The sequence below is a fragment of the Podarcis gaigeae genome, assembly GCF_964106915.1.
Source record: "Podarcis gaigeae genome assembly, chromosome: 12".
Classification (NCBI taxonomy): Eukaryota; Metazoa; Chordata; class Lepidosauria; order Squamata; family Lacertidae; genus Podarcis; species Podarcis gaigeae.
The window spans coordinates 718,932-732,937 of NC_139688.1; the positions used below are offsets into that span (position 1 = coordinate 718,932).

General features: G+C 48.0%; 2 protein-coding genes across 3 annotated transcripts in view; both read left to right on the plus strand.

The window, feature by feature from the left end:
• Positions 1 to 14,006, plus strand: part of LOC310827696 (uncharacterized protein) — a 751,453-nt gene that overhangs the window by 97,864 nt on the left and 639,583 nt on the right. The window lies entirely within an intron of this gene.
• LOC310827876 (vomeronasal type-2 receptor 26-like) lies at positions 382 to 9,259 on the plus strand (the record flags this gene model as incomplete). Its single annotated transcript, XM_083704406.1, has 6 exons — positions 382 to 599; positions 1,799 to 2,090; positions 3,365 to 4,177; positions 4,295 to 4,522; positions 5,388 to 5,514; positions 7,544 to 9,259. The coding sequence occupies 6 exons, from the start codon at positions 382 to 384 to the stop codon at positions 8,440 to 8,442; spliced, it is 2,577 nt and encodes an 858-aa protein (XP_083560532.1). The 3' UTR covers positions 8,443 to 9,259.

The following is a 14,006-nucleotide window of genomic DNA, read 5'->3' on the forward strand; positions in this document are numbered from 1 at the left end:
TTGAGGCATTCAAGACGCCAGATAGTTATCTAGGTGTGATTTATGCCACTTATAATTATCAAAATCATAGTGATTTCTTCTTCTAAAAGCCCAAGAGATGTTTCTGGAGATTGCATCAGAAGCACCAACAGAAGCATGACATTATTAATTGTACCGTGAGTGAAAAAGAAAAAGTTGTTGCAGATAATATTGACAGAGTGAGTCAAGATTTGGAGCAGGTGAAGGGCTGGGGGGGGGGGGAGAGGGAAGCCAGAGCTGAGCCCCCACTGCAGGAAAGTCACTGCAGCTTTGGTCTTGCAAGAGTCTTGTGATTCTCCTGCTTGGCTGGGTCAGGAAGGAAGAGGAGCCACATGTAGCAGATGTGGAGGAGGCAGAGCCAGGATGAGATCCCTGCTGCTGCTCCTGCTGCTACTTTGCTCACAAGGAGTCTGTGTGAAGCAGAAGGCAAAATGCCCCTTGAATCTGATCAGAGATCAAACTGATGCTCGCAATTACTTCCGGCCTGGAGACTTTCTCATTGGTGGAATCGTATCTCCAAAAGATTTTTTAGAATATGACCCCTATGTCTTTTCCCAGACACCCTTCACCAGAATTGTGGGGTAAGTAATTCTTTATAGAGGGATGTCAAAATCCTTAAGGGCCCCTGGTCCCTATCTCTGAAGGAGAGAGCCCCTTTCTCAAGATTGAGGAGTCTGGGGTCCTCCAGAGATCACTGGACTACAGCTCCCCTCTTGCCTAACTGACCCTTGACTTTGATGGTTGGAGATGATGGGAGTTGGAGTCCAGGAAAAGATTTTCCCCAAAGCCTCTCCCAGTTCCTTGCATCTTCCCTAGTAAAAACTGGGTTGCTTTTGGAGCTTGGTGACACAAGAATGCAAGAGAATCTGGTCAGGGATCAAAGGGATCCCTTGAAGTTTCCCACCTGCAGGAAGGAGGAAGTGAGGATGGCATGAGACTCAGGCAATATTCAAGGTTCCAAGATTTGATTTATTACTATTCTATTGGTACAATTTATAAACTGCCTAGTCAGAACTGCTTTTAAGGGATGCAGTTTTGAGAATGAAATGTGATGATCCTCTGGGTGACGTTTGTTGGCTGAAGAGAGGGAAAGATATGCTTTCTACAAAATGAAGAAATAAAACAATAAAAGCCAGGAGACTCCCATGCTATGGAGTCAGAGCTCTTAAACATGAGCAATTCTTCTTCTTCTTCTTCTTCTTCTTCTTCTTCTTCTTCTTCTTCTTCTTCTTCTTCTTCTTCTTCTTCTTCTTCTCCTCCTCCTCCTCCTCCTCCTCCTCCTCCTTCTCCTCCTACTTCTCCTCCTACTTCTCCTTCTTCTTGTCTCTCATTCTCTCATCCTCATTTCTAAGTAAAGAAGTTTTGAGATCCTGGACTCATATTGTGCCTAAGCCACTGGTCACCCTGGACAAAACACCCCGCCTACTTGAACCCCATTTTTCCTTCTGAATAAGAGCTGGGGAATGTGTACAGCCCCCCTTTGAAGGAGCCAAACCCCTGAGGCAAAAGCACAGGCAAAACATTTGCAGCAACTTCCCAGTATTTCAGAAATTTGGGGGGAGGGAGATTCATTTTCTTACTCTGTTTTATTCTCCGGAGTATCTCTATACTCCTGGATTGGAGAACAAATCTCCAAATCTGTATTGTATAATGGGTAGAAAATGAATGGATACAAATGCAATAAGATAATTTAATAGAGACTAATCTTTGTGGATAATATTTTGTTATTATTCATCTGTGAAGAGGGTTTGAGTCTTTTAAATTGGTCCATTCATTGCAGCGACACATTTGCGTTCTACTGGCACATCTTCTCCTTCCTGTTCACCATCCAGGAGATCAACCAGGATCTCAGGCTCTTACCCAACACCACCCTGGGCTACAACCTCTATGAGAACTATTTTGATGCCAGGATGACTTCAGATGCCATGCTAGAGCTGCTTGCAGGCAGCGGAAGAAACATTCCCAATTATCGCTGCGGAGAAGAGAATCCCCTTCTGGCTGTTCTTGGAAGGAGTGATTCTGACATCTCAAAGGAGATTTCCACCCTGTCAGGCATCTACAAAATCCCACAGGTATGAATGAGACAGAGTCCTTGGAGGGACACAGAAGGAAACTCTACTTTCTCCTGGGGGGAGTTAAGGGGGGAAACCCTGAGCTATGTGCTGGCCATCAGGCCAAGGCTTCTCCCACCTGCCTTGCCCCACCTTCCAGCCCTGAGCTGCTGCCATGGACATGATCTGCATGTGTCTTTTAGTGAACTGAATCAGGAGAAAGTTCATGAGTCATGCGGTGGGGAGACTGGGTGCATGAATTCAAGAGTGCTCAGTTCATTTCTGGTTGCTGGTTTGTTGAGGGTGTTAATATTGTCCCATAGATTATACATACTGTGGTATTTTGTTAATATTATAAAGTTACTTTTGTTGAAATTGTGCTGTTTAGCTTATGAGTAGTTTTCTTAATAGTTTTTTAATAGAGCGTAAATGCTTAACTGATGGTTTGTAAATTATTCTATATGAATTATGTTGCATGTGTGATGTTCTATTACGTTTTTGCTGTTCATGAGCCGTTTTATGATTTTTGTGAATGAAAAGCAGCACAGAAATGTAATAAATGGAATGGAATCCATACTCTTTTTTGAAGGTACTGAGCCTTTTCCTACTTGGCCCCCACCTGACAGGGAGGGAGCTGACAGGCAAAGTACCGGCAAGGGGAACCAGGCAGGCAGGGAGTGTCTTTATCCCTTCACTTCTTAATATCAAACGAAAGAGATAAAGTATGTTCCCTCCAGGCTGGAGCTGTTGCCCAGTGTGCCCCCTCCTCCTTGCCCCAGCTTGCATATCAGACCCCTCCTGCTGCCTACGGTGGTGGCCAAGGGACCCCTTCTGCCTCTGGGTCGTTTTCTGCTCTGTGGTGTGGGTGAAACGCCTGGTTTTAGAGGAAAGAGGAAGATCTAGCAGGCTCCCAAGGACCTAGTCTCAACCGGCTCCGATCTTGTCTCCACTGCATCTGACTCCTGTCTCTCTTCAGGGCTGGTGGATCTGCTACCTTGCCCTTGTTCCTCACCTTCCAACATTCCCCAGCTCTTTTCTTCTTCTGGGCTGTGTCCTTTTCCCACCACCACAAACCTGGCTCCATGCTGTCTTCCTCTGCCCCCTCCCTGGAAGACTCTTGAGGGTCTCCACCTCTTCTTCTCATCTGAACAGTTCCTGACACCACCAGCTGTTTCGGAATAAAGCTCCCATTGGCCCCACCAGCACAACTGTGGTTAGATATTAATCATTTCAGATTACTAAATATCTACTCCCTTCCTGAAAGCAAAACAATTACTCTTTCCTTTCCTCACCAGCTCAGTTATGGCTTCACAGCCCAGGTTCTTGAAGAGAAAACACAGTTCCCTTTCGTCTACCAGATGCTCCCCAAAGAGGAAAGTCAGTACCAAGGGATCGTGGAGTTGCTCCTCCATTTCGGGTGGACGTGGGTTGGCCTCTTGGCTGCAGACAATGACAGTGGAGAAAGGTTTGTGAGCATTATGACACCTCTGATGATCAGAAGAGGGATCTGCGTTGCCTTGTCAAAAATATTGGCAGAAGAGGATTTAATTCCACTGACGAACCCAAGTGAAGCTTATTTAAGATGGAGACAAGTTGGGGTATTTGTTTGCTATGTAACTGATACAGTGGAAATATTATTAATAATAGAAATATGTACAGATTATGAGAAAAAAATAGGGGGGAAAGTCTGGATCACAACAGCTTTCCTCAGCATCAGCACTGGCTTGACTTTGCCTCCTCTACTCTTCCAGCACATTCATGGTTCTCTCTCTTTTGCAATTAAGACCACAATAAGGAGCACCAAAAGTGGTTATGATGAATCCCTGTCTAGTCTCCTTATCCATTTTTTGGGTGAAGCATTTAACTGTTCATATGCAAAGCATGTTTTATCCCCGAAAGGCCGGATAAGATGCAGAGAGATGGAAGAATGGAGGGCTTTGCCCCAAGGGGAGATTGAGAGCGCTCTGTCTGGAGACAACTATGGCACTTACATCAATGTTCAAGCGGCAGCCCAGGCCTTGAATGCTGTGTTTTCATCTAGACCACGGCAGATGCTGATGGTGGGAGAAGGAGCCGAATGGGAACAGGGAAGGCTTCAGCCATGGCAGGTGATTTTATTGACTTTTGTATTAATCTTATTTATTATTTGTATTAATGTTGTTTTGGAGAGCCCCTTGCTCCAAGTGAGGAACAATGAAATGCTGCTGTTTTTCCTGTCATTCCAGCTCCACCCTTTCTTAAAAGGAATCCAGTGTTTGAATACTTCCAGGGGCACAATGTGTTTGGATGAGAATTGGGAGCTGCCTCCAGACTTTGATATCATGAATTGGGTGATGTTTCCCAATGAGTCTCGTGCTCTAGTGAAGATTGGCAGTACAAGGAGAGAGGCCTCTACTGGCATCAAGTTCACCATCAACCCAGAAGCCATTGAGTGGCCTGAGAAGTTCCACAAGGTAGGGGATGTTACCCAGGAAGAAGGCTAGGAGATCCTGCTCATCCTCTTCCTGGAGCCTCTTTTGCCAAATGGCCTTAGAAGGGGGACCAGTGGTGTCCTCTCCACCCAGTTTCAGCTGCCAGCGCTGCTCCTTCTTGCCACAGCAGCTGAGAGGGGAGAGGAATCTGGAGCCTCAAGAATGCGCTAGTGCCCAGGCATCCTGAGAAAAGGCAGACTATGTTTCCCAGCCAGGTCCCTCTCAGTCCACCTGGGGAGGAAAGCCAGCAGCACCCAGCTCTCTTCTCTTCTCCCTTCCTCTCTCTCTCTCCTTCCCACACCTTCCACACACCCCAGCATCAAAGATGGCTGGTTTTTTGTAACCCCCCAAGTCTTACACCCTGGCGTGTGCACCCTGTGGTTTGACACGTGGGAGAATCCTAAGTTTGGCAAAACCACATTAGAGATCTAAACAGCCAATTGGTACAATAAAACCTCAAATATTTAATACTTCTCTGTACCAGGCTGCCTTCTAAATGTCAGCTAGTTATTTATTTCCCTGACATCTTATGGGAGGTTGTTCCACAGGGAGATCGCCACCACCAAGAAGGCCCTCTGCCTGGTTCCTTGTAACCTCACTTCTCACAGGGATGGAACCGTCAGAAGGCCCTCGGAGCTGGAACTCAGGGTCAGGGCTGGAGAATCGTGCTTCTATGCAGAAAGTGGATGAGGTCAGGGGGACAAGAGATCCTGTTGAGTGATTACCAAACTATGTGGGTGAAATCCAGACACATAAATACCCCTAACACTTTCTTTGCAATGCATCTTCTCCCCCCCCCCTATATTTTTTATTGATTTTCCATGCACCTTCTTATCTTCATGGTTAGGCCGTGCCTCGTTCCAGGTGTAGCAAAATATGTCAACCTGGATTTGCAAAGGTGGTTCCAGAAGGAAAGCCTGTCTGCTGCTATGCTTGTGATCCATGTGCGGAAGGAACCATGTCCAACCAAGAAGGTGGGTGAGAAGGATTACAAGAGAGGGACCATTTTGATCTCACTACCGGGAGCATTGCATGGAAGGAACAGAAAACTGTTTGCTTTAACAAGGTCATGGTCAAGAGGTGTTTCTTCAGGATTATGCAGAGAACATAGAATGCAGTTGATGTGGAGAAGTCTTTGCCTCTCACTTGATCCTAGACACCATTTGTCAGGGCCTGGGCAGAGGAGGAATGGTGGAGACTGCCTCCCCCTTCTGACCAGAGAAGATGAAGACAGTTCAGAAGTACAACAGGGGGGCCACCAGGTGGCGCATTGGAAGATGGCCAACAATAACATCTCTCCAACCCACACGAGGTAATTAAAAGGCTGCTATGGGAAGTATGCAGTCTTTCCCCCCCCCCCCAAGGATATGGGGGGGACTGACTTCCCAGCGGTGGCTACAATGCACCCCCAGATTCGAGAGAAGGGGCTGCGCCGGTCACTTGGCTCAGCCCTCAGTGTGGTCGGCTCTTCCCAGACACCGTCTCCAATCTGCGCGTGCTGGTTTGCTTTAACACGAAAATATAATTGGAAATATATAATTGGAAGATGTTAAAGCACATATTTCAAGCAAAGGTCGGGAGATAAGACTGCTGATTAATGGATCTCTGGGATCGGAGCGGCGGGCGAAGACAAATAAATCAAGAGATGAAGTGCCATTAAGAGATGGGTATGTCTGGAGCTAAGAAGGTGGGGTGGAGGAAAAAACTTTTCTTTGTCTTATATGAGCATAAATAACTCTCCACCCCAAAGAAAAAAGAACCGCCGTATTTAACTACACAAGCAGGAATCTAAAAACTGTGTGGGATGAATTAATGATGAAGGAAGAGAGGATTGGTAAAGATCAGAGAATGGAAAAAATTTATGACGCAGTTTTAAAATGACGTCTTGCAAGACAGGCTTGTTTAAGAAAGACGGGGGGAGGAGAACCAGGACTATTTGAAAGTGAACGATGTTTGGAATTTGATCTTTAGCCTGGCAGAGCCCTCTATGAGATATTTTACAAGCCTGGGAAAACTAAAGGGAAGACCGAAGATAAATTTTCAAAGGAGGAGTGGAATGGCGGCTGTCCCTATGAGATATGACTTGTGGAGTGCATAAAACCCACGCAGACGATGTTTGTTCTTAACCTGCCTGTGAAGATTATCAGAGATCGCAAAGAAAGGAATATATGACAACTACAAGAAGATGAAGAAAGTAAAAAAGAGACTATCTGGATAGAACTGGATAGAACTGTTTAATTAAAGCAGTAATAGAAATGATGTTTGGATTCTCGTCCGGAGCTTGATGTATGGGTACCCCCAACAAAATTGAAAAAAATGGCTGTATAATTTGGAATTAATGTGATTTGAAACAACGTGATATGATTGGCCTGTTAATAAAAATTATGTTTAAAAAACAAAACAGAATTACAACAGGGGTTTGAGGGACCTCAGAGGCAGAAGAGGGGAAAGGTTGAGGAATAAGGGGAGAAGAGGAGGAAGGGGAAGCACCAGGAGGGTGAAGGCTGATGAACACAATGTTTTTAGAAAGCCTTCCTGAACCTTCCTCGAAAGCTTTCCTCGACCAGAACCCAGCAAGCCTTGAAAGCCGGAGAGCAAAGAGCTCAAAGGCAGAGGGCAAATATCAGCACCTGTAGAGTGGAAGAGATGGGGGGGGTGGAAATTCACTTGGGATGACGTCCAAGAGGCTGGGTTCTATAGCCTCTCTCTGTATATACTGAATAAAAAGTGGGTGGTAGGAACATCCCTTGTCTTTGTATGTTCCTGAGCAGAAGGAGTTGCTGGCAGCCGCCTGCCACAATGTTGCTGCAGTGAGCATAATGAAAAAAGCCTTGTGCACCACCTCTGCCTCCTTCGAGGAAATGTAAGATGTAAGGGTGCCCTTTGCAAAAAGGGAACAAAGAAATTCTTGCCACTCTTTACCTCTTTACACATTCTTATTTCCGGAGCACAGGTGGTGATGGATGTAAGGGATGCTGAAGCCACTCTTTTCCTCTTCCTCAGATGCAGAACGTTGCACCAAATGCCCAGAAGATCAGCATCCAAACAAGGACAGAGATCAATGTGTCCCCAAGATTATCACCTTCCTGGCTTATGAAGAACATCTGGGGATCACCTTAGCTTCCATTGTCCTCTTCTTATCTTCTACAGCAGGCATTGTGTTAGGAATCTTCATTAAATACAAAGAAACCCCAATAGTCAAAGCCAACAACCGGGACCTCTCCTACATCCTGCTCGCCTCCCTTCTGCTTTCCTCTTTGTCCTCCTTCCTCTTCATTGGGCAACCAAGAATAGCGACCTGCCTCCTCCGACAAACGGCCTTCAGCATCATCTTCTCCGTTGCTGTTTCTTCTCTCTTGGCCAAGACCATCACGGTGGTGCTGGCCTTCCTGGCCACAAGGCCAGGGAACAGGGTGAGGAGATGGCTAGGGAAGACTCTGGCCAACTCCATTGTCATCTCCTGTTCTGGGGTGCAAGTTCTCATCTGCACCATCTGGCTGGGCTCTTCTCCCCCATTCCCAGAGCCCGACATGCACTCCCAGGCGGAAGAGATCATCTTGCAATGCAACGAAGGCTCTGTGGCCATGTTTTATGTTGCCCTCGGCTACCTGGGCTTCCTGGCTGCCATCTGCTTCACGGTGGCTTTCCTAGCCAGGAAGCTGCCTGGCTCCTTCAACGAAGCCAAGCTGATCACCTTCAGCATGCTGGTCTTCTGCAGTGTTTGGGTGTCTTTTGTGCCCACCTACCTGAGCACCAAGGGCAAGTACATGGTGGCCGTGCAGATCTTCTCTATGTTGGCCTCCAGTGCTGGGCTCCTGGGCTGCATCTTCCTCCCCAAGTGCTACGTTATTGTGCTGAGGCCTGATCTGAATACAAAGGAGCACCTGGGAACAAGGACTTAAGATGGCATCGGATTTGTATAGTATTCCATGTTGATTCTACCCAGCACTGCAGAAAGGAAACACACATAGTTGTTTTTAGATTAATGCTCCATCAATAAAATCTCTTCATTTTGCATAAGTCATGAATGATGAAAATGAACCTATAATAACTGCCACGACTACAAGCTCTTGGACTGAAGATCTTTTTCACAGGCTGATTCCAACAAGATACCTTAAACGTCATGTCTTTGTTTCTGCTCCTGATCCTCATCTGGGTCATCCTTGCTGGTTCTGGAGGACAGTATGGATTTGGATCAGTTGTTTGCAGAAGGGCATAGTTCAGAGGCTGCGGAGGGAAAAGCTGGGGAAGATTGGAAGAGGAAGAAGAAGAAGCACCAGCGAGAGACAGCTGACAGACTCAGTGTCTTTGGAAAGCATTCCTGACACACACACCCTTCTCACAAGACAAGACAGGCATTGAGGATGGTAGAACAGAGAGCTCAGCTGCAGAAGACCCGCCATCCTCTGCTTTCTCCCCCTCGAGAGAGTTCAATCCAAACTTCTTAGAGCCCTTGTACAAGTCCCCAGATGTGTTTCAAACACCTGGGTCAGGCTAGAAACGGGGATGATGAGAGCTGAGGTTCATATCAGCCTAACCTCAATATATAAATGGCTGGCACTGAAACTGCTCCCCCTTGGTATAGCTCCACTGATCCTTTGCGACCAGTTCCAGTCAGGCTGGCTGTCCTGAACATTCTTCAGAAACTGGGCTTTGCCCCTCAAGCCCTTTTAAGCCTGGGCTTGCGCCAAGCAAAAGCCACGGTCAGGCAAAGAATTATAGACAGTGAGAGACAACAGGACTTCCTAAGGTGCCCCGACTACAAAACTCTAGAAACCGGCAGCATATCTCTATTTTCTTGTATCCAAAAATACAAGAAGGGCTTTTACACTTGCCAGAAGCTTGGCTCTGCCCTCCCCGGTCCTGGAAGGATCCTTCAAAAAGTCCCATATGCCCAGAGACTTTGTGCCTGCCCATTGGGGGATATAGGAAGCCCCAAACATCTATTTTTTAGATGTCCTTTCTATAATGAGGCACGTAGAAATACTACTGACCACTTGCCGAAGAGGCTGGCTGACCCCTCGAAAAACACAAATTTGATCTTCTCCTTTTAGGTAAAGATCATAAGACGACCTGGACGGTTGCCAGATTCTGTCTACAGATCTGTAGGTGCAGACCATCCCCCGATACAACTAATCCGTCAAGAAAATCCCCAGACTCGGATCCACGGGTGACTCTGGGCCAATTTTCTATGCTAGTTTTTCCCAAAGATTTTATGTGTTTACGTGTTTGACGCATTTTTTAACATGTAAGCCATTGATGTACATTGTTTTTAATGTCTGCTTTGCTTTTGGGAGTGCAGTCCCCTTATGTGTTTTACAAGCTGGTCATTCCTGACCCCCTTCTCCCAGGACCTGGCGAGCATTGAGAGCAGAAGAGAAAGCTCAGAAGCAGAAGGCTCAGATTAGCCGACAAAGGGGTGGTGTAGAAGAGGAGAGACGGGGGGGGGGACTTGACTCGGAGCAACGTGTGAAGGGATTCAGAACTTACAGGGTTAAGAAGTTCTGAGTGACGTCTCACATTCCTGAGGCGTGGCTAAGGTTTCACAGAGGGGAGTGTTTTCTCTGTGTATTCTGTCTGTTTCCGTGCTTCTGACGGTGAAGCAGCAAAATGAGCGCTCTCTCGCCGGGTGATATATGAGTTGTTTTTCTACACGATTAGAGACTGAAAGAAATACGCACTAACGTCTGAGTGTGTTTGACTCAGTACACACACACACAGCGACAGTTTCTACGCTGCGGAAACTCTGCTACAAGTAGCTGACGGAGGACGGAGAGCAGAGCGGCGCAAGGAAGTGTGCCAGGCTCCAATCCAAAAGCTACGCTAATTGCACAGGTTGTGGGTCGGTAATTAAAGCTTTGAAGCTGTTGCCAAAGTGTGCCGGTGTGTGTTGATGAAGACGCTGGAGCCAGCTGGGAGTCCTGCCTAACATTTGAGGGCAGAGGAACTCGCTGGGAGGAGCTGGTCTGCTGAGCCGGGTGCCGGAGAGCTGCTGCTGGTTACGTGAGTACGCTGAGCCCCGGGGGAGAAGATGGCAGATGGCCAGGTCTTTGAAGTTATACCGTTCGAAAAGCTCACCATCCAGTCATGGCACAGAGTGAGGGGTTGGTTTTTGGCTACAGAACTTTGGAATCCAGCCCAGAAGGAGCCAGCACCCCCACGCCAGTTGCTGCTGGGACAGACGCTGCAGGCTGTGAGGCTGTTTTGCCGGAGGATAGCAAGCAGAGAATGCAAAGGGAGTTTTGCATGTTGAAATCATGCGTGGACGCTACGCTGTTGCCTCATTTGGAGGGCGTTGAGTTGGCTAGGGCTGCCTGGGAGGTGCTGAGGGGTTTGTGTAAAAGCTCAGCAGGAGGCCAGAGCCCTGAAGAAGAAGTGAGGAGCCCAGAAGTGGCTGGAGCCTGTGTCCCTGAAGTCGTAGCCTCAAGGAGCGCTGTAGACAAAGTCGGGGGGGGGGGCAAAGAAGTCCAAAGGCAAGTTTGTAAAGTCTTCCACTGTGTGTGACGGGGTGGAACGCCGTTTCAGAGGGGGCAGGGCTGGCACAGAGCGCCCATCCGGAAGGAGGGGGGCCAGGCCAGCTGGAAGCCCAAGTCAGTGTTTTTCCACTCGTCGGTGTTTAGTTTGCAATTCTGCTGAACATCTGCGTCGCTCCTGCCCCCAGAGAGGCTGCACAGGATGCTTCCAAGGTCGCTTCCCATGGGAATCAGCCAGGTTTCCATGGCAGCCAGTCCAGGAGAGGAGGCAGGCGTGGGAAGGCGCAAGGAGTACGTGACTTAGAGAATGAAGACGGTCCTTATCAGCTGACGGCCTCAATGGCAAAGTTTGAGGACTATTCCAGGGAGGACAGAGTAATGCGTTGGATCATTGACTCTGGAGCCAGCAGGCACCTGATAACAGCGACACCTGGTGTCGAGATGTGGAACTGCAGAGCTGTTTCAGCTGGGAAAACAGTTGAATTTGCTGATGGGACGCAAAAGCCAGTATCTAATGTAGCAAATGTTTATGTTTCTGTCTTGCAGGCGGAGCTGGAAGTCTACGTGGCACCTGGGATGAAACATTGTCTTTTATCTGTCCCTTGTCTCTTACAAGAGGGGTATAAGGTGTGCTTCGAACACAATGTCTGTACAATTTTCAGAGGGGGGAAGCAACTGGTCAGTGTTGCAAAAGGGCAGAACAACCTCTTTGTTCTGGAAACACCTCTAAGGGTGAGGGGAATGCTGAGAGGGCACAAGCAAAGTGTGCAACCGTTCCCACTCATGTTTCATGTGCTTGTGTATGGCACAGAAGAACGTCACATGGTTCCTTAGAAGAGATCCAGATGTTGCCAGAGTGCACTAAGGGTTGCAAAATAAAGAAGTGTGGCAGATCCCTAAATTGTAGGGCATGCAAAATGGCAAAGGTAAAAGGGTGCAGTTATCCCAGGGTGGAGAGGATAACCACAAAACCTTTTGAGCTTGTGCACACAGACCTTTTTGGACCCATGCCAGAGAGTTTGGGCGGGGCCAGGTTTTTGCTGACGCTGACAGATGACTATACCCAGAACTCCTGGGTCTTCTCGCTGAAATGCAAAGGCGAGGCAGCGCAACTGATCAAAGATTGGGTTGTGGAGGTGGAACTACGGTTCTCCACCAAAGTGCAGGGGGTCAAGAGTGACCAATGTGCAGAGTTTACTGGGTCTGCTCTGCAGAAGTTCTTTCGTCAGAAAGGGATACATCACGAGGTGACGGGTGCTACTTCTCCTCAGGAGAGGGGCGTGGCAGAGCTCAGAAGTGAAGCTCTGGTTAAAGCTACAGAGGTTTTGCTGTCAGACTCTGGTTTGCCTCCGAGTTTTGGGGGGAGGGGGTTAAAACAGCCAATTTCACGTTTAACAGGTCCTACAATTCAGTGGTAGGTGAAACCCCGTTTTTTATGCTCCACGGAGAGAAACCGCAGGTGCATTTCTTCCATGTTTTTGGGTCACAGGCCTTGGTGCTGGTACCAAAAGCACAACAAAAGCAAGGTGGCCCTAGATTCCAGAAAATGATCTTCTGTGGGTATGAACCTGTGACAAAGGGGTGGAGGTTTGCATACCCAGAAGGTGATCAGACCAAGCTTCTGATCAGTAAACATGCTGAGTTCTGTGAGCAGAATGGTTAGTCAAAGACTCATTCAAGGCATGACGTTCTCTCAGAATGTCTGTCTGATTCTGAGGAGGAAGGAGAGCCAGAGGCTGAACCTGTTGCTGAAGACCAAGTCTCTGAACAGGGTCAAGAACAGGGTTGGGCATCTCCACAGGTTGTTAAAAGAGAGCCCAAGAGTGAGCCTTCGTCTCCTGTTAGCAAAGTACAGAAGGCCCAAAGACGCGCTAAGTCAGAGGGGGAGGATTCTGATGGAGAGGACACACTTGCTGACCACAGTGAGTCAGAAGGAGCACCTGAGTTTGTGCTCAGACGGTCCACTCGCACCATGAAGGGAATTCCACCTGAGAGGTTTCAGGTCACCAGTACGTGGGTTGGTTTCGCACAGTGTGAACCTGGGAGTTGTGAGGAGGTTCAACTGTTGCCTGACAAGGACGCCAGGGAGGGGCGAAAGGCAATGGAAAGGGGATTGATCTCTCAGAGGTCTGTAAATGTATGTTCACAGGTCCCCTCAGGATATGAGACGAGAGGGGGTGTGAAGGGATTCAGAACTTACAGGGTTAAGAAGTTCTGAGTGACGTCTCACATTCCTGAGGCGTGGCTAAGGTTTCACAGAGGGGAGTGTTTTCTCTGTGTATTCTGTCTGTTTCCGTGCTTCTGACGGTGAAGCAGCAAAATGAGCGCTCTCTCGCCGGGTGATATATGAGTTGTTTTTCTACACGATTAGAGACTGAAAGAAATACGCACTAACGTCTGAGTGTGTTTGATTCGGTACACACATGCACAGCGACAGTTTCTACGCTGCGGAAACTCTGCTACAAGTAGCTGACGGAGGACGGAGAGCAGAGTGGCGCAAGGAAGTGTGCCAGGCTCCAATCCAAAAGCTACGCTAATTGCACACAACGCCACTATCTTAGGGAGACTGCATTCTTCCGTGTCTCTCTGTGAACTATGGAATAAATTACTCCTCTTGTTTACCTGCTTCTTGGCTGCCTTTGTGGGAGGGATCGGATTCCCTGCACCCTGACACCACTTGTCCCTCTTTCCAGGATGACAAGGAACCATTAATGAGCAGTGGACAAGGAGAGGCCAACTGCAGAAGTTTATGTGGCAGCCCAAGGAAACACACTGGAAGGCAGATGTCAGGGGCTGGACTGAGGAGGACTGGGGGGAGCCCCCACTTTTCCTGAACCTTCTCAAGGGCAGGAGGACAGTACTGAATTAGAAGAGTGGTTTGCAGAGGGGCATAGTCCAGAGGGGAAAGGCTGGGAGAAGCTGGGTGAGGAACAGCTAGAAGAGGAAACACCAGGAGAGATAGAGCTGGCAGATTCAGTGCCCTTGGACAGCAT